Source organism: Hydra vulgaris, chromosome 10 (genome assembly GCF_038396675.1).
Source record: "Hydra vulgaris chromosome 10, alternate assembly HydraT2T_AEP".
NCBI lineage: Eukaryota > Metazoa > Cnidaria > Hydrozoa > Anthoathecata > Hydridae > Hydra > Hydra vulgaris.
The window spans coordinates 13,002,501-13,020,131 of NC_088929.1; the positions used below are offsets into that span (position 1 = coordinate 13,002,501).

Genomic DNA, 17,631 nt, shown 5'->3' on the forward strand with positions numbered 1-17,631 from the left:
GTTCTATCGCTTATAATTAATACTTAATTTAACGCTGCTGTTTCTGTGACTCATTCGTGTACGTCTGACACGGAGTTTTTTAAAGTAGATTTAGCACGCTTGGCCTTTTAATATTTCTCTTTATATTTTTGACCACACGATCAGAGTTGTTAACAAAGCCAAAATTAGCAAGGCCAAAGCCACACGTTACAAGGCCAAGGCCAAGACCAAGGCCAAAAGTTACAAGGCCAAGAGTTTTAAGATCAAGGCCAAGATTAGGAGTTTTAATCCCAAGGCCTATGCAAACATTTTCAAGACCAAAGACTTCAATTTTTACCTTACGTTAAGGCCAATTATTAACAAAACTGTAAGTAGCAAGTGTTGTGATAATAAAACCACATTTTGGAAAAATAAACCAAGGTTACGCGCAGAATTCGACGAAATCAATAAAAAAATATGTATTTTTTTTTAAGGACAAGGCCAAAACAATCAAGGTCAAAACCAAAATTTTTGGCATTAAGGCAAGGCCAAGGACAAACAACTCTGCATGCGATAAGGCATTCTTAATCTTTATAATCCGTTAATATCTGCTTAATCCGTAATAAGATCTAAAACTTTTATATTAGATAATTCAATGACTTCTGTAGTAATAGATCTTATCTTAAAATAAACCTGTTACTATACTAATTTAAAAATGTTACTTTTAAATTAGTATAGTAACTTTTTAAGTCGAGTAATTTATTTAGTTCATGCATTTTAACAACACCATTCAAGTCCTTTGTTAATTGTATTTAAAGTATATTAATCTGTAATGCTCTTTTCTATCTCCAAAACCCTTGCATCTTACACAGTCAACTCTATGTTGCATGTTCAAGAACAAGATCATTTAATAGCTTATTTTAAAAAAATTAAAGAAAATCTGTTTGTTTTTATAATATAAAGAACCAGGGTGCTTATTCACCAAACTTTCGTAACTTTTGCGCAGCTCAACTAAGGTTACGGAAATCGTAAGTTCATGTTACTATTTGGTATTCACCAATGTTTCGCAGCATTTCCGTAAAGTTAGGGTTGCGCATAAGTTGCGCTGAACTTACGCAAAAACTTACGCAAAAAAAAGAACCCAAGTTTTCGTAATTTCCTTTATCAAAACATATTTTTCTGAAAATGAATTCACATAACTACTGTAACAAAAAAATAAAATTTTTAGGTAAGGAAGCGTAAACTGATCAAATAACAAGCCGTTATCAAGTTCTCAACTCTCATAAATTAATTAGTTATTAGCAGTTAAAAGTTTTAAAATAATAGAAAATGATTTATAAAATAAAGGTAAAATACTTGAATTGTTTTCTTAAATAATAGTAAAATAGTTTTCGAAAAGTATTTTATTAATAAGTTGTTACTAGTAATAATATCATATACTATTTAAAATCTAATAATTAGGTTTTTTATGTTTTTAAAAAGTACTTAAAAGGTACTAAAAAACTTAAAAGGTACTAAAAAACTGCTATTACCAATATATTATACTGTTATAACAGATTTTAGCTATGTTCGTTGTTAAGATTTTAGGATGTAGTTTAATATCATTAACGGCTTCAAAAATTTTATATATATAAGTACTCTCAATAAATGTCCAATAGATAAAACTAAAACTTAAAGTTTTGCAACTTTTAGTTTATAACTACAGTTGTTTCAGTTAAATTTAAGTTAAACTTGCAAGTTAGTCAATTTTCAGATTAAAATTTATATATCTTCTTTTATTCTTCTATTATTTAAATCACACTTTATTTTGGTTTATATTTTCAAAAAATATGAAATTGATTTAGTGTCAGAATTGTCAAAAGGTTTAAAAAAACGATCTGAAAATTGGACTCAAGAACAGTTGCTTGTTTTGGTACAAGCATACAATGAGAATAAAGAAACTTTAGATGGAAAATTTTCTCAAGGTATTATTTTTTAATGCTATCACTTTATTTCAAACTTAAATTTAAACTTAAACATATAATTTCTGCATTAAACCTATTTTTAACTACATTTTTATAATTTTTGAATTAGAATTAACAATAACACTTGCTTTCAATTTTGCACCAACTAACTTCTTTTATCAGACATTTTGCTGTAAATTTTGCTTAATTTTATTATTATTTCGACATTGTTTTCATTTTTTGAATTCAGAAAATCTAAGCATGATTTAATTGAATGTTATTACAGGCGGTTTAAATAACCAATTAAAAAAAAAATATTACACTGTATCAAAGTTTAAGTTAATTTGCTGGTTGAATATGTTAATATGAGTATTAAATGCTTCTTCATTTAATAGATAGTGCATGTTTTGTAAATGTATATATTTGATTTTTTGTTAATAACTGTGATTATTGTTAACCCTTGCTATAATATATATAATTTACATATGTTAAGAGCCCTAATAACATATCAATCTGACAATAGAACTTCATATGCATCATAAAAATACAACGGTGTTCTTATTATTTATTGATTTTTAAGTTACGCCAAAGTTAAGGCAGCTCATAGCAAGCGTAACTTTTCTTGCGTAATTTGAGCTGAGCAAGTTTCTAAAAAGTTTAATGAATACCATTTGAGTTTGGTGAATACCGATAGTTAAGGTTGAACTTGCGCAAAAACTTACGAAAGTTTTTTTTTAGCGCACCTGCGCAAGTTTGGCGAATACGACTTTTACAGTTTTGAACTTACGCCAAACTTACGCAAAAAAAAAGTTTGGTGAATAAGCTCCCACGTCATTTGATTGTTTGTTTTTTTAAAGTTGATAAACATTTATTACAAGGTATGTCATTAAACAAATATCACAAAAAAAAGGTTGTATTTGTAAATGTTTCTAGTTTATAGATTTTTCTTGATTTATAAATTTAATTATATTTATGTGTTATTTATTATGTGTTAAGGTTATATGGGTTTAATTTTGTAAGTCTGTAAATATCTTTTATATATGAAGTGTTTCTATGTTTGTGATGTGTTATAATGTTATGTTTTTATAGTTTTTAAGTGGTTATTATGTTGTTTGCTTGGTTTCAAATTGTTATGACTCGGCTTAGTTTACAGCAAGAGTGTTGACCTTGCTAGCCAAGTGGTGTACTTTGCTATAATGTGACTTGGCTTTGTTGAGAGCAAAAATGTTGTCTGTGCCAGAAAAGTGGTGTACTGCCATGATGAAACACATAATCTTTTTGTAGTTAGTGTATTTATAAAATGTATTGAAAAACTATTGTTGAAAGATTGTGTTTAAAAAGGTTGAAAAGATATATAGTTTTTTAATATCTATAACTTTTTTAATATTTATAAATTTAAGTAAAGTTTATTGAAAAGATATATACTTCATTAAATATTTATATACTGTTATATTTTAAGTAAATTTTGTTTAAAAGATATATCCTCTGTTCTTTTTTGTTAACAATTCATGCTTTTGATAACAAATAAATTTTGTTAAAAAACCTGCTTCCTTTTTACTAATAGTTCCTCCCAGGGCCGCCGAGAGCTTTTATGGCACCCAGGGCAGAGCAGCAATTAGACGCCCCCAATAAGCTCGCATATTTTTAAATTAAAACGCATGTACAATTATACTATGACTGTTTTTTTTATTTCTAATACTGTTAATTAACATACATATTTTCAAGAACCACATCTGGATTAATAACACTTAAGCAGCACATTCACTGATTAAGATTAATAAACAGGTTCTATGAAATAATATTGAAAACACTCTTTTCTTGCTTTTTTTACTAGCTAAATTAGAATTAGAATGCATATAGATTGGAAAATAGGCTATAGACCCTTTGAGTATATTCTGTTGAGAAAGCCTAAAGTATATCTTATATATTTTTACAATGTATACTTGACATGCTACAGCATGTTTATTTTAACGTTCTTTGACTAAAGATTTTAATATTTATATTACAACGAAGTTTTTAATGTATATTCTTCACGTAGTATTTTTCACAAAAAATATTTTATTGTAAATTTGCTATAGTCATGTGGGCTTTAAATGTTATTGTTAAAGGGGCTCTGTGAAAAGATTGTGGTGACACCTGTCATCCGTATTTTCTTTAAGCCCCTGTCTGTTTTTATATATATTTTTTGTGTAACCTAAAAGTTTCATTGTAGTTTTATTCTTTATTTTCATATGAACAGCGAAATGAATATTATACTAACTAAAGTATTTCCACAAGTGAAAATGAAAACTCCTTCAAACTATTAAGATGGAAAATGTGTTCCATAAAGTTGTCTTCTATTTCACAAGCTTTAACTTGAACCGGTTTTTGATCTTTTATATATATATATATATATATATATATATATATATAGATTTTTAGCTATTATATATATATATATATATATATATATATATATATATATATATATATATATATATATATATATATATATATATATATATATATGCACACACACATACATACGCACATTTTAATTTTTCTGTATTGTATTATTGACCTTTTTTATAGAATATTAAATATATTTAAAAAAAATTAAAATAGTTCAAGAAGTTTCAATATTTCCATGTTTCTTCACCGAAACAAATATATGATTGTTTATAGAGGTTTTCTATTATTAGTTTTGTACTTACTTATTTATTGCAAACCTTGCATTAAATACTAAAGTAATGAAAGGGATTTTTTGAAGGAGGATTACATTTTACTGTTCAATGCTAGCAGTATTTGCTGAGCAGACAGGCCTTATAATTTTTTCAATTTGCTTTATTTATGAGTTCTTATCTGTAAAAATTTGTATTTTTTTTTTTAATTAATTAATTTTTTTATTTTTTATTAAATACTAATAATATTTTGTCAATAACTAATAATAACTACCTTAAATATATAACATTATTCAGTTATAAAGATTATATTAATTTAATTATAACTTTAATATAACTTCTTGATAAAAATATGTTATCTTTACACATTGCTAAATTATTTTAAAACATCTAATTTAAATATGACTAATAGTAGAGGTAGAATATAATTAGATTATTATATTATGCTCTGTTTTATTTGCTCACACTTTTTTTTAAATAAGTTAAGAAAGAAAATTAAAAGTTTAATCTTTATATAAAAGTTTAACTTTTATTATATTAGGCACCATTTTTACACACTCCTCTGATATTTAGTTATGTCTGATTCAAGAAGTAAAATTTTAGTCTTCGTCAAAATGAAAGAAAGCTTGGCGAAATGCATTGAACAGTCGCCAAAATGAAAGAGATGAGCTTAGGCTAACTGAGATTATTTGTAGTCAAAATGAAAGAGATGAGCTTAGGTGAGCTGAGATAAATTGCTGTGGAAATAAAAGATATTAGGCAAGGCAAGAACTCAATAAGTATAAATGCATCGCATAGCAAGAAATAGTATTGCTATAAAGAGTAACTCAGAGAATTAAACCATAATTGTCAGTATCGTGGTGCGAAAAAGTTTTAAAATAAAATTCATTTTTGTGCTGCCATTCAGAAAAAGTTGTATTAGCTCCTCGTTCTCCATATCCACCATTTTTATATCCACCATTTTTATATCCACCATTTTTATATCCACCATTTTTATATCCACCATTTTTATATTCACCATTTTTAACTGATTTAATGAAATGAAACCATGTTAATCAACCTGTCAATCAAAATTTTTTTAAACACATAAGAAGTTGTAATTCATCTTTTGCTTCCTTCACAGCCAAAATAGCTTCTCCTTCAAATAATGTCCATTTTTGCTTTAGGGTAAAAAATGCTTAACGCAATAGCTTAATGTGAATTTGACGTTATATAATTCTTTTTATTTTTTTATTTTTTAAATACATTAACTTTTTTAAATTACTGCAATAATATTAATTACCGCAAAACCAGTTAAATGTTCTTTAACTTCTTTTTTTATTATTACCATTAGGGAATGTTTATTTTATTTTATTTTGTGTTAATATTAAATAATTAAATTTAATATTACATTTAAAAAAATGTTTGATATTAACAAATTTCATTCTTTTCTCAACATTTGCATAAATGATTTAAAATATGTTAAATTTTTGAATTTTTAAATGATTATTTCTTAAACTTTTAATTGTGGCTTTGCAACTACAAACGATTTTTTATTTTAAAAAAATTAGCGAGTAACAAATAAAAAAATTACGTTAATTTATTTACTTTGTTTATTAAAAGTTTATTATTTTATTAATGGTTTTGTTGTGAAAGCAAAGATTATTTTTCCAAACATCATTTATTAAAATTATATTGCTGTATATATTGTTTATTAAAAAATAATAGTTGCGATTTAACTTGCCTTATATAAAATTTAATTTTGAGTAAAAAAAAATGTTTAGGGAGGAAAACCGAAAAAACAATTGCGATAAAAATGAGCTAATTCTTAAGAACAAATAAAATTTAAATATTGAACAATATTTAAATCATTTAATTAACCATTAATAATGAAAATTTACAATAACATTTTATAAACTCACATAAATAATGTTAGGTGTCACTCATATAGTTAAAAACTAGTAAATGGAGTGACACCTAAAAAAAAAAAAAGGAAAAATGCAAAAAAAAAACTATAAATAAAACATAAAAAGAATTTAAATAAAATAAAAAGGAAAAAATAAATAAAAAGAAAGGAAAATAAAGCACTAATAAATAAAGATAAAATTAATTATTTCAATAATAATATAATAAAAATAATAATAATATTAATAATAAATTGAATAAAAAAAAATTACAAATAGTAACTATAATATGATAACTTTACTAAAAATTATAACTAATGATAAAAACTATGGTAAAAATAATTATTAAAATTATTTCAACATTAGTAAAAATGTGGACAATAACCATAAAACTATTACTATAATTGAATCACTATCACTATCATTATAAATAATATTAATAAGATTTATAAAACAAAGATAAATTAATGATAATAGTAATATTAGTAGTAGAGTTAAAAAAGAAATTAAGTTAAAAATATTTCGTAATGTTTTTAAATAAATTTGACAGTTAAGTTAAATAATAGCATTAACTTTAATTTTAATAAACTTAAATATATTTTTTTAATCAAATTAATTTTCTTTTTGTGTCAAATAAGTTAGTTGTTTTACTTATACGTAATATTTAATAATTATTTACACTTATACTTGACTCATTGATATTGACTTATTAATTGATTGCTTTTATTGTAATTTTAATTTTTTTTTATGTAGCTGCAGCATTTTCTGCTACAACAAGAAAATTGTTGTACTCACTTATACTCGACTCATTACATTGATTAATTGTTTTTATATTTTCAATATTAGCTTTTTTGTAAGTAGTATCTTCCCACAAAATAATTTTATTTATATATATATATATATATATATATATATATATATATATATATATATATATATATATATATATATATATATATATATATATATATATATATATATATATATATATGAAAATATTAAATATTTATATAAATTATTTAAATAAGACACTTTTATTAACAATAATCAATGACAATAAAAAAAAGTCAGGGTCAAATATTTGATAAAGTTGCTATTAATCTCAAAAAGCTTTGGTTTTCATACAACCAATTCTATGAAGCATGTTCCAGAACCAAGCCATTTTTATAATACATGCATAACATTTACATATACACATGCATAAAAAGGTATGTCATTGAACGAAAATTTCCGAAATGTTGTAAATGTTCTTAATTTAAAGTCTTTGACAAGTAATTTTTATGTGTCATAGGATGAGGTAATGTGTTTTTATTATGAGTTATGTAAGGCTATATGGGTTTATATTTTGTTAGTGTTTCTACGTGTTAGTAGTTAAAATATGTACAATAAACTCTGGATAACTCAATAACCCTTAATAACTTGAACTAATTTAAAAATTTCATTTGAGCCTTTATTTATGGATTATACTCCCAATGACTCTTATATTCTCTAACAAGCTAATTTTTTGGTCCCTTTGAGGTTTGAGTAATTTAGAGTTTTATGAAACTCATGTTTAATCCACAAAGTTTTGCTTAATTTGCCTAAAGTAATAGACTAATCTTATATTGCTCAAAGGATTAATTTCTTGTGTGATTTTATTGTTAGTGGTTAAGATTAATTAACATTGAAATCCCCTGAGAGACCTGAATTATTTATAAATCTACAAGAAGTAAAATTTAAGAAGTAAAGTTACTTTATATACAAATAATGGTATATAGAAGATTTAAGTTTGTAAAAGTAATAATAGTCCTTATTAGCTTGTTTTTTAATTACTTTTTGGTTTAATGATACTTTAGTCATAAAAATAACTCAAACAAAAATCATACTTGAGATCCTAAATAGAAAACAAAGTGATAGCCTTCTTCTTTTCAATAAAACAAAAACTTTAACAAATGGCTCCCAATGTGTCATTAATAATATTCAATAAAATTAAGCGGAAACTCTTTCAGATAGGTAATAATTTAATGCTAGTTTACAACTTAGCTTAAAATATAGTCAAAATGTAAGAAGTTACAAAAAATTGCTTCTTTTAACCACTAATGTTAACGTTATTAGTGTTGGATTATTGCACAAATTAACAGGTTATTGCACAAATTAACAGGTTATTATACAAAATAACTATTTAATGTCCAACGCAGATAGTGCTCATCAGCAACAAAAATTCAAGCAATACAGGGGAGTTAAAAGCAAGGCAGGGGAGTTTCTGATCAAGTGAAGGTTTTCTTTATTTTGGAAATTTTTTATTTGGGAAACTCAGATAACTAATCACAAAAAAAGTTTAAAACTAGGATGTGCACTTTACTTGGCCTACTTACAACCATATTTAGAATTTGTATTGCAAGCCTGGTTTCTAAACCTATAGTCAAACATCAGTATACTTTAGTAAATCCAATGTTAAACCACTACATTATTCACATTCACAGTTTTTAACTTAATGAAAATTTTTTTTATACAAATCCCAGAAAAATCTGGATAACTATTTTCATAAAAGTTTTGTAGTCAACAAATTGGTGAAGGAATGTGGATAAATTCTAAAGTTGAAAAAGGGTGAAATAAAGTGCCCAAAAAATTCTAAATAATTTCTTCTTTATAAAATCTCTAAAATGTTGATTATAGAAATGACATCATATACACTTTAACTAACTAATTTCTGATTGTTTAAATTTTAAAGATTGTTTAAAACACTTTAAACTTTTTAATAGTTTTATATTTTTTAATACTTTTTATTGGACACAAATTAGAATTTAGAGTATATTTAGCATTTTAAAGCATTATGGCTTGAAGGGAATTAAATATACTTTAAATATGGCTTGAAGGGAATTAAATATACTTAAAATTGTCATAGATTATTAAATATATTTTGGTTATTTTTAAATAAAAAATGCTGTATAAGTAAATTATTGTAAAGCAAAAGCTTGTTTATTTAAACGTTTGCATTATCTACTTAAAATTTTAGAGTAATTTTTTGATACTTGCTTTAATATTTTTGTCAACCTTAGAAATGTCATTATAAACTTTTTATTAGATAATATTTGGTCTGACTTTTTCACGTTAAGTTTGGAAAGACTTTCCAAACTTTGCGCAAAAGAGTCAGATGTCATTTCATCGTACTATTTACTTGCTTTTTATAGTATCCACAATAATAAGAGCTTTTTACAAATATGTATATTTATATTTTTTACATATATGCATATATTATACATATATATACATATTTATACATATATACTTATACACACACTATATTTTCTATTACTGTAATAGACTTATGTAAATATTAGGAATTTTAGGAGAAAATTCCAGGCAGAAAATTATCTATGTAATCATAAAGAAACGCTCAGACTAAAAGTACTATGAGATATGATCTTGTTCAAAAATTCAAATTTCAGCAATAATAAAATTATTTTAGTTACTTTGATTTTTTTTTTTTTTAGACTTTCAACAATTCTAATAATAACATGCTGCAAGCATGTTATTATTAGAGTTAATTTTTGTTAGACTATTAGAATTGGAAGTTACTGGAAGAGAACAAACGAAGTTTATAGATGAAGATAACGATTAACAGATGACTTAAAAGCAAAATATGTCAGGAAAGCAAGATGAAGAGACCAAATTTCAAAGAACTGATGTTCGAGGAAAAAAATTCTAATAAGAACTTTTAAAGCACTTAAGAACAATTATAGTAAAATAATCAAATGTAATTGAATGACGAGTAGCACAAAAATGAATTTTAGTAGATGGCACAAGAGACACTAGTTCTTTAGAGCAGAACCCATCATAGTATGTATGGAAAAGAAAAAGAGAAGCAACGTTATGACAATGTGACAATGGTTAAAGGTTAGCTGCAAGAGCAGGTCCAACTATGTTTATAACACATTTTTACACCTTGTCTAAAAGAGAAAGGGCATTATTCAAAGATTTGCTCCAGATATGGCAACAGTATTCCATACAAGAAGGGATTTGAGATTTATAGAAATAAAGAATAGAATCCAGAGTTTGAAAGTGGCAAGCACAGTAAAGAGATGCAATCGTAGAGTTAACCCTAGAAGACAAATGTAGATGACTCATCAAGTATATTACCGTTCATAAATATAAGAAGATCTAGATTGTTGTGAAAACGATTAGCTGAAAAAAGTTTTATCTGAGATAAAATTAACTATCAACTGAAAGCCCCATGCTGTAGGAGAAGTGAGATCCTTCTCAAGTTCAAATGTCCCCTCAAAGCAATCAAAGAGTGTTGGCTTCTTATCAAGACAAGAATAAATGGTAGTATTATCTGGAAGATTGTTAATGTAAATTGAAAAAAGTACAGGGCCAAGGATCAAACCTTGAGAAACTCCTGAAGTTACAGGAAATGAAGAGGAGTGCTGTCCATGGAGGACAACTTTTATACTATGATTGGTAAGGAAGGATTCAATAATCCTAAAGATGTTACCTGATACACCGTAACAAGAGAGCTTATGGAGAAGACCAGCATGCAAAACTTTATCAAAGGATTTAGAAATGTCAAAAGTGATAGCCTTAACCTCTCCACATCTATCTAATGCACTACATTAAACCACTACATTATTCACATAGATGAGTTTTTAACTTATAAAACCTATTTTATTAGTCTGGTAAATATAATAATAAAATAATAATAGGAATTTTTTCTTTGCAACATTTATACTGCTAACACAATGTTAGTAAACCTTTTTAAAGTTTATATAAAATAACATACTTGGATTGAGATTTAGGTAAGCCAAACTTAGATTGTTCAGTGTATGATTTTTATACACAGACTCCACTTCTTTCCGACACTATATAAATATAAAATTGAAAATATGAAAATTTAGAAAGAAAAAAAAAATTAAATTATAACTTAAAAATTTTTATAAACTACAATGAAGTTTCTAAAAAACTATTACAATATTGACAATAGTTTTTATTAAAACTATGTTTTCTAGTGAATCTTTTGAAAAAAAAATTAAACTTCAAAATATGTTTAAATCAATCTACCCCATTTACTAATCTATTTATTAATCATTTTTGCTTAGGTCAGCGCTGTATAAGTTTTTTTTTTGTTGCAAATTTTTTTAAAGTGCAAACTTTTATTATTACAGATTTTCACTTTTTTTTGCCATAGCAAATATTTTTCAAAATTTTTTAAGACAAATTAAATAAATACTAAAAATAAATACAAGAAACTGAAAAATTATAAAATACATACAGTAGGACATTGTGATGACTCTAGCTTCCAAACTGAATAACACCCTGCACAAAATGAATGCATACATGGCTGGCAACTAAAAATAAAATAAACCCATACATGGTTGGCAACTAAAAACCTTTTTGTTTGTAGTAATTAAATGATATAAATTGTTTTTTCAATTTTTATTAATATATTTTATTAATACTTATTATAATATCAAATAGATAAAAAACATAAATATTTATTTATATTTATATAATGTTAAACATTTAAATATATATTTATATATATTTTCAAGTAAAGTAAAAAAAGCAGTTATAACATTTAAAAAGAATGTTTTATCTTTTAAATGTATTATACTAAAAATATTTAATAAACTGATAATAAATGATAAAATGAATTTTAAATAATAGCTTTAATAAGCAGATGTACCATCAACTAATAAAAAGATTTATAACAAAATTTTATTAATTTATTTTTCAATGGCATTTTTATAAGAAACTTATTTTTTATTTAAGAAACCAATCAGTTAGTTTAATCTAATTAAAAACATTTGCATTTCAATTGGCGCTCTTGCTTAATTATTTTTAAATTATTTTTTAAATTTATAGTATTAACGATAACAATATATTTACAATTCATTATAATAATATATAAAATATATAATTTATTACATAATATATAAATTATTGCACAAAAAATTAGTGTGTAAGTTAGCCTGCAGGATTTAAAAAATTTATTTTTTCCTGCTATTTAAATTGAAATAAAAATAGCAAAAAGATTGCTTTGAATCAATACTAGATAAAATAATTTCTAAAAAATTCTAGTGAAAAAAGTCATTTTTCATAAAAGTTGTTCAAATGAACAAAAAACTTTTGATGTAATTTAAAACAAAACACTTTTAATTTTTTGGCGAGCACCAAAGTTTTTGCGGGCGTGTGGGTGAGCGCGAAAAGACTTAAATGGAGAAGACTGACACTACTGTCCATAATTATTCAAATAGTCATATTTTTCGAAATAAGATATCATAGTTTTACTTACTATTAGGAGAGAAACTGTAAGCAAACTCTAACTGAATTATATGTTATCTTCCTTTTTAGCAACAATAACTGACATATTCTTGGTATTCTACTTAACAACTTATCCAATTTGTCAAAGTCAATTTTATGCCACTAACTAATAATCATTTGGCATTAGTTTTTGACATTACTTTTAAGTCCTCCCATAAAAATCCGATAGGAGAGAGATCTTGTGATTGGGGAGGCTAAATCATTTTATTTATTGTTTGATCGTTCTCAAACTCAGTCAAATATCTTAAACAAGTTTTAAAAAAATTTGTTTTAAGCTTTAGGCCATTTTCTTTTCAAAAAATGAATAGCTTCTCATTAACCCATCTTCCCGAAAGTGTAAAATTACTTTTTCAGTATACAAGTAAACTACTTTTGTCATTACTCCCTCTATTTTCACAAAGTCACCTGTGGAATTCTAACCAAATAGCCCCACACCTTAACACAACATCCACCATGTTTTACACTAATTTATCATAAATTCAATAATTTTTTTCCCAGACAATCAAAATTATCTTGAGACCGAAGATTTAAAACTTCAACATGTTGGTCCATGTTACCAGTCATTGATAGTCCATTTTTTATGCCCACTTTAGCATTTTTATTATTCTTATGATTTTTATCAAAGCAATAACCAAAACACTTTTGAATTATTAAATAGTACAAAAATAAACATAAAAATAAGTTAAATAAAAAATAGCATTTTTTTAAAAAGTTAATGCCATTTGAAAAATTATAAATGGTAGTGAATATATATAGTATAAAAGAATTACACACTAAATTTTTGCGTAATAATTTATATATTATGTAATAAATTATATATTTTATATATTAATTATAATGAATTATAAATATATTGTTATCATTAGTACTATAAATTTTATACTATATAATTAATACATATACAACATAATACATTATATAATAGTGTATAACACTGATATTATGTAGTTATACATTAACACTATAATATATACATTAACACTATAGATACAATATAGTTATACATTATTAATATATATATAAATATGATAATATACCTATAACAGTCATGAAATATTTCCTAAAAAATAGATATTTTCATTAAGACATAATTCAATATTTTTCTCTTTCATAGAACAACAAATTTAATTATGCAAAATTATTTACACAAAAACAATTAATCAATATCATAGTCTGAATTTTTTTATCTGTGATTGATCTGGATCATTGAGCCAAATCTTTTGATCTGAGATTGATCTGGATCATTGAGCAAAATCAGTCATTTCTAGAACTATATCTAATCATACCATTATTTCATTATGCAAAACTTGGTAATTTCAATAAAGATTTGAAAAGATTTTAAACCATTTCATTTAAAAAAAACTTTTAAACAGTGCTCACTATGGCTGCTTTTTTTCAAACAAGCATTAGACATGATAATAAGTAACATTATTGAAACTATTTAATATAAATTTAGGTTTATTTATAAAAATCAAATGCTCCTAATAAAAATTATATTAAAAAAATATTTATATTAGATATTAAATTTATAGAAAATTATTATATCAAGAGAATCTCCTGATTCTGATAAAAAAAATACAGCTTTTTAAAAATACTTTAATGCTGTTAATTTATACAAACTATATTATCTTTCAAAATATGTCAAAATCATTCATTTTTATTTCATGAAATAAAATTGATCAAAGTGAACAATAAAAATTATAATAATAAATTTTGGTTAATTGATAATTTTTTATAAATTATAATTAAATGAAATTTTGGTTAATTTACTCTGTAACATAAAAAAGTATCAGAAAGAAACTTAATAGATAATAACATCTAAATAAATCTTGGATTAACTTTATTCACTTTAATACCAGAAAAGCAGAATTATATAATCAGACACAAAATGAACTATATCAATAAACCAAAATACATATAGAAATTTAAATAAACTAATTGGCAATTCTCCAAGACTGTAATAGCAAAATAGCATAACATTTTTCATTTTTTTCATTTTTTTTTTACAGAAGCATGAAATATTGAATAGAAGCACTTGAAATATAATCATAAATAAATTAGGAAGATCCAAACCATATGATCGATATATCCATTATATCTATGAATTCAATTTAATTAAATCAGATCCATATATTCTCATACAATGTTTTCATTTGATTTACATACAGTTAATTGTTATAAGTAGAAATAACAAAATGTCTCAATAAATTTAATGTTTATAAAATTTAATAAAACAAACAATTTATATAAAATTTACTTTAAAAATACAAAATAGTTTAAAATGTACCTGACAAATAACGCATATTAGATTTTCTTCAAAATCAGTATATTTTGAATTGCATGAACTTTGTGTTTCAGGAATAGTACTTAAAAGACTTTTTTTGCAAGGAGTTTCAAGAGATGGCTAACAGAAATAAAAATTTAATTTAAACAGTTTAAAATTTTTTAACATATAAAGATGTTGATATACTTTAATAGACAACACAAAATGGATTTTGGAACTTGGAAAATTTGTTTAAACAATATTAAACAACTTTTTATAAAAATTGTGTACAATTTTTATAAAACTTTATAAAAATTACAATTTTTATAAAACAATTTTTGTATGTACAATTTTTATAAAACTTTATAAAAATTGTGTACAATTTTTATAAAGTTTTGTATATTTTTTTAACAAATATTTACATTTCTTAATATTAAAAACAACATAAGCAACCAAAAAAGAATAAAATTTATAATTAAAAATTTTTTAAAGAATAATGTAAAAGACTTAGTTAAAATTATTACATTAAAGATTTTTTAAGTTTTTATAGATTTTTTTTCATTTTTTGTTTGTTTTGTTTTACTATTTATGTGCAATACAAAATCATATAGTATTAGTAATTTTGAAAGAGGCTTTGTTCAAATCACCAATGAAAGTAAATATGATTTTATGTACTGTTTCATTTATGCACAAAATATCTCATTTGTATAAAATTTCTATAAAAGAATTTTATTTATATAAAAAGTGTCTCACTAATGGAAAGAGAAACTTTTAAATATGCACACAATAACAACTGTCCAGTTGAGAAATCAGACAATTTAGACATTGTTGAGCAATATAAACACATAAAAAATAAATTTATAATAATTTGTATAACATAATATAAACTACAATTTCATCAATTAACAATAATAAGTAAAATAAATGTTCTTAATTTAACAAAACTGAACTCATTTTACAAAGTACTGAATTTAATTCCTGTTGTTGTACAGAGTGCTGAATTTAATTGCTGTTGTTGTACAGAGTACTAAACTTAATCGCTGTTGTTGTACAGAGTACTAGATTTAACTGCTGTTAGTGTACAGATTACTGAATTTAATTGCTGTTGTTGTACAGAGTACTAAATTTAACTGCTGTTAGTGTACAGAGTACTGAATTTAATTGCTGTTGTTGTACAGAGTACAAAATTTAACTACTGTTGTTGTACAGAGTACCAAATTTAATTTTTTACAGTGTCATTAAAAAGACAATTCTAACATTCCATCTTTTAAACATTGGTATGATTAGATTACCTCTTCAAAGAATTTACGCAATTTACAATGAACTTTTCCTGAAATTCACATCTAGAACCTAATGGCCACACTTTTACTGACAAATTTTTTCATTCCACAGAAAAAGGTTAATCCATAGTAAAAAACAAAACTCTCCTCGATACTTTCTTAAATATTTAATAAATGTTAAACCTTATTGAACAAAACCTCTATATGGAGAAAAGGTTAAATATTTAACAAATGTTAAATCTTATTGAACAAAGCCTCTACATGGAGAAAAGTTTAGAGCTTGATGCAGAAGTGCAAGGTGGACTTAAAACAAAATCTCTTGATTACAAGCTAAGTCTTCAACTGCATATCAATTATTTTTGATTAAGTTTGGAATGCTGCACTTATTAATAAGCTTAATTCATATGGTGCATCCAGAAAAATTTTAAATACTATTGAATCATTTTTTTTCAAATTGTAGTATTAAAGTCACTTTAGCTACTCTGTCAAAAATAAAAAAATAAAAATTTATTCCTCTAATTTCTTTCTTTGAACATAACGCTTAAAAAAAGAAAACCTTTTTACTTAAAATTGTAATTGTAATCCCTGTAATATCATTTTGGTTAGTTACATAGGCAATGACAATGCTAAATATCTTTGAAAAAATTTAAATCAAATAGGCAGCAAAGACATACATGATTGTAGATTGTACAAACAAACACTGTTATTATTTTGTTTTGTAATTGAGTTTTTCTTTAAAAATAAACCTCATTAAACTTTTCAAGCATTTCTTTCTTTAAAGCTTATCAAACACTTCAAATTTTTTAGTCTAACAAATGCAATGTGGATTGCGAATAAAATTAGTAAACCTTTAGAAGGAGTAAATATAACTATAGATAATAAAAAGATAAATCAAATTTTAAAACTGACTGAAGCACTTCTTTTACTTGATGGTCCTGGTGGTCCTGATGGTCCTGGTGTATCCATTTAATTATTATCTAAATAAAGTTTTAAATTTTGGAAAAATTAAACCAACAAAGTAAAAAATAAAAATTTCATGCAATAATTTTATATTAAAAGACTCTAAACCAAAACATACAAAAAATACTAATCACAAATTCCATTGATAATTAAAATTATGAACTTGATAAAATAAGAGTGCTTTAGCTCTTTCCAGAAAAGTCTATAATTTTAAACGATTTGTATTTAAGATTCTTTCAGACTTTATGAATTATTCATAATATATGTGCATATATAGATTATATATGCACAAGTGTAGTTAAATCACACATCACAAATGTAGTACACACACTTGTATAGCAATTTTTATGTCTGTACTAGCCTCTGTAGAGGTTTCACTCAAAA

The 17,631-nt window shown here is 24.2% G+C and overlaps 1 protein-coding gene across 1 annotated transcript in view; it reads right to left on the bottom strand.

The window, feature by feature from the left end:
* The window catches only part of LOC101240722 (E3 ubiquitin-protein ligase CHFR), a 68,123-nt gene extending 50,849 nt beyond the window's left edge, over positions 1-17,274 (bottom strand). Inside the window, exons 1-5 of the mRNA XM_065807284.1 lie at positions 17,197-17,274; positions 15,032-15,148; positions 13,782-13,804; positions 11,693-11,768; positions 11,204-11,282 (exon numbers count right to left, since the gene is read on the bottom strand). Of these exons, the coding sequence (XP_065663356.1) occupies positions 11,204-11,282; positions 11,693-11,768; positions 13,782-13,804; positions 15,032-15,148; positions 17,197-17,253 (352 nt within the window). The 5' untranslated portion in view covers positions 17,254-17,274. The remainder of the gene's footprint in view (positions 1-11,203; positions 11,283-11,692; positions 11,769-13,781; positions 13,805-15,031; positions 15,149-17,196) is intronic.
* Positions 17,275-17,631: the final 357 nt, after the last annotated feature.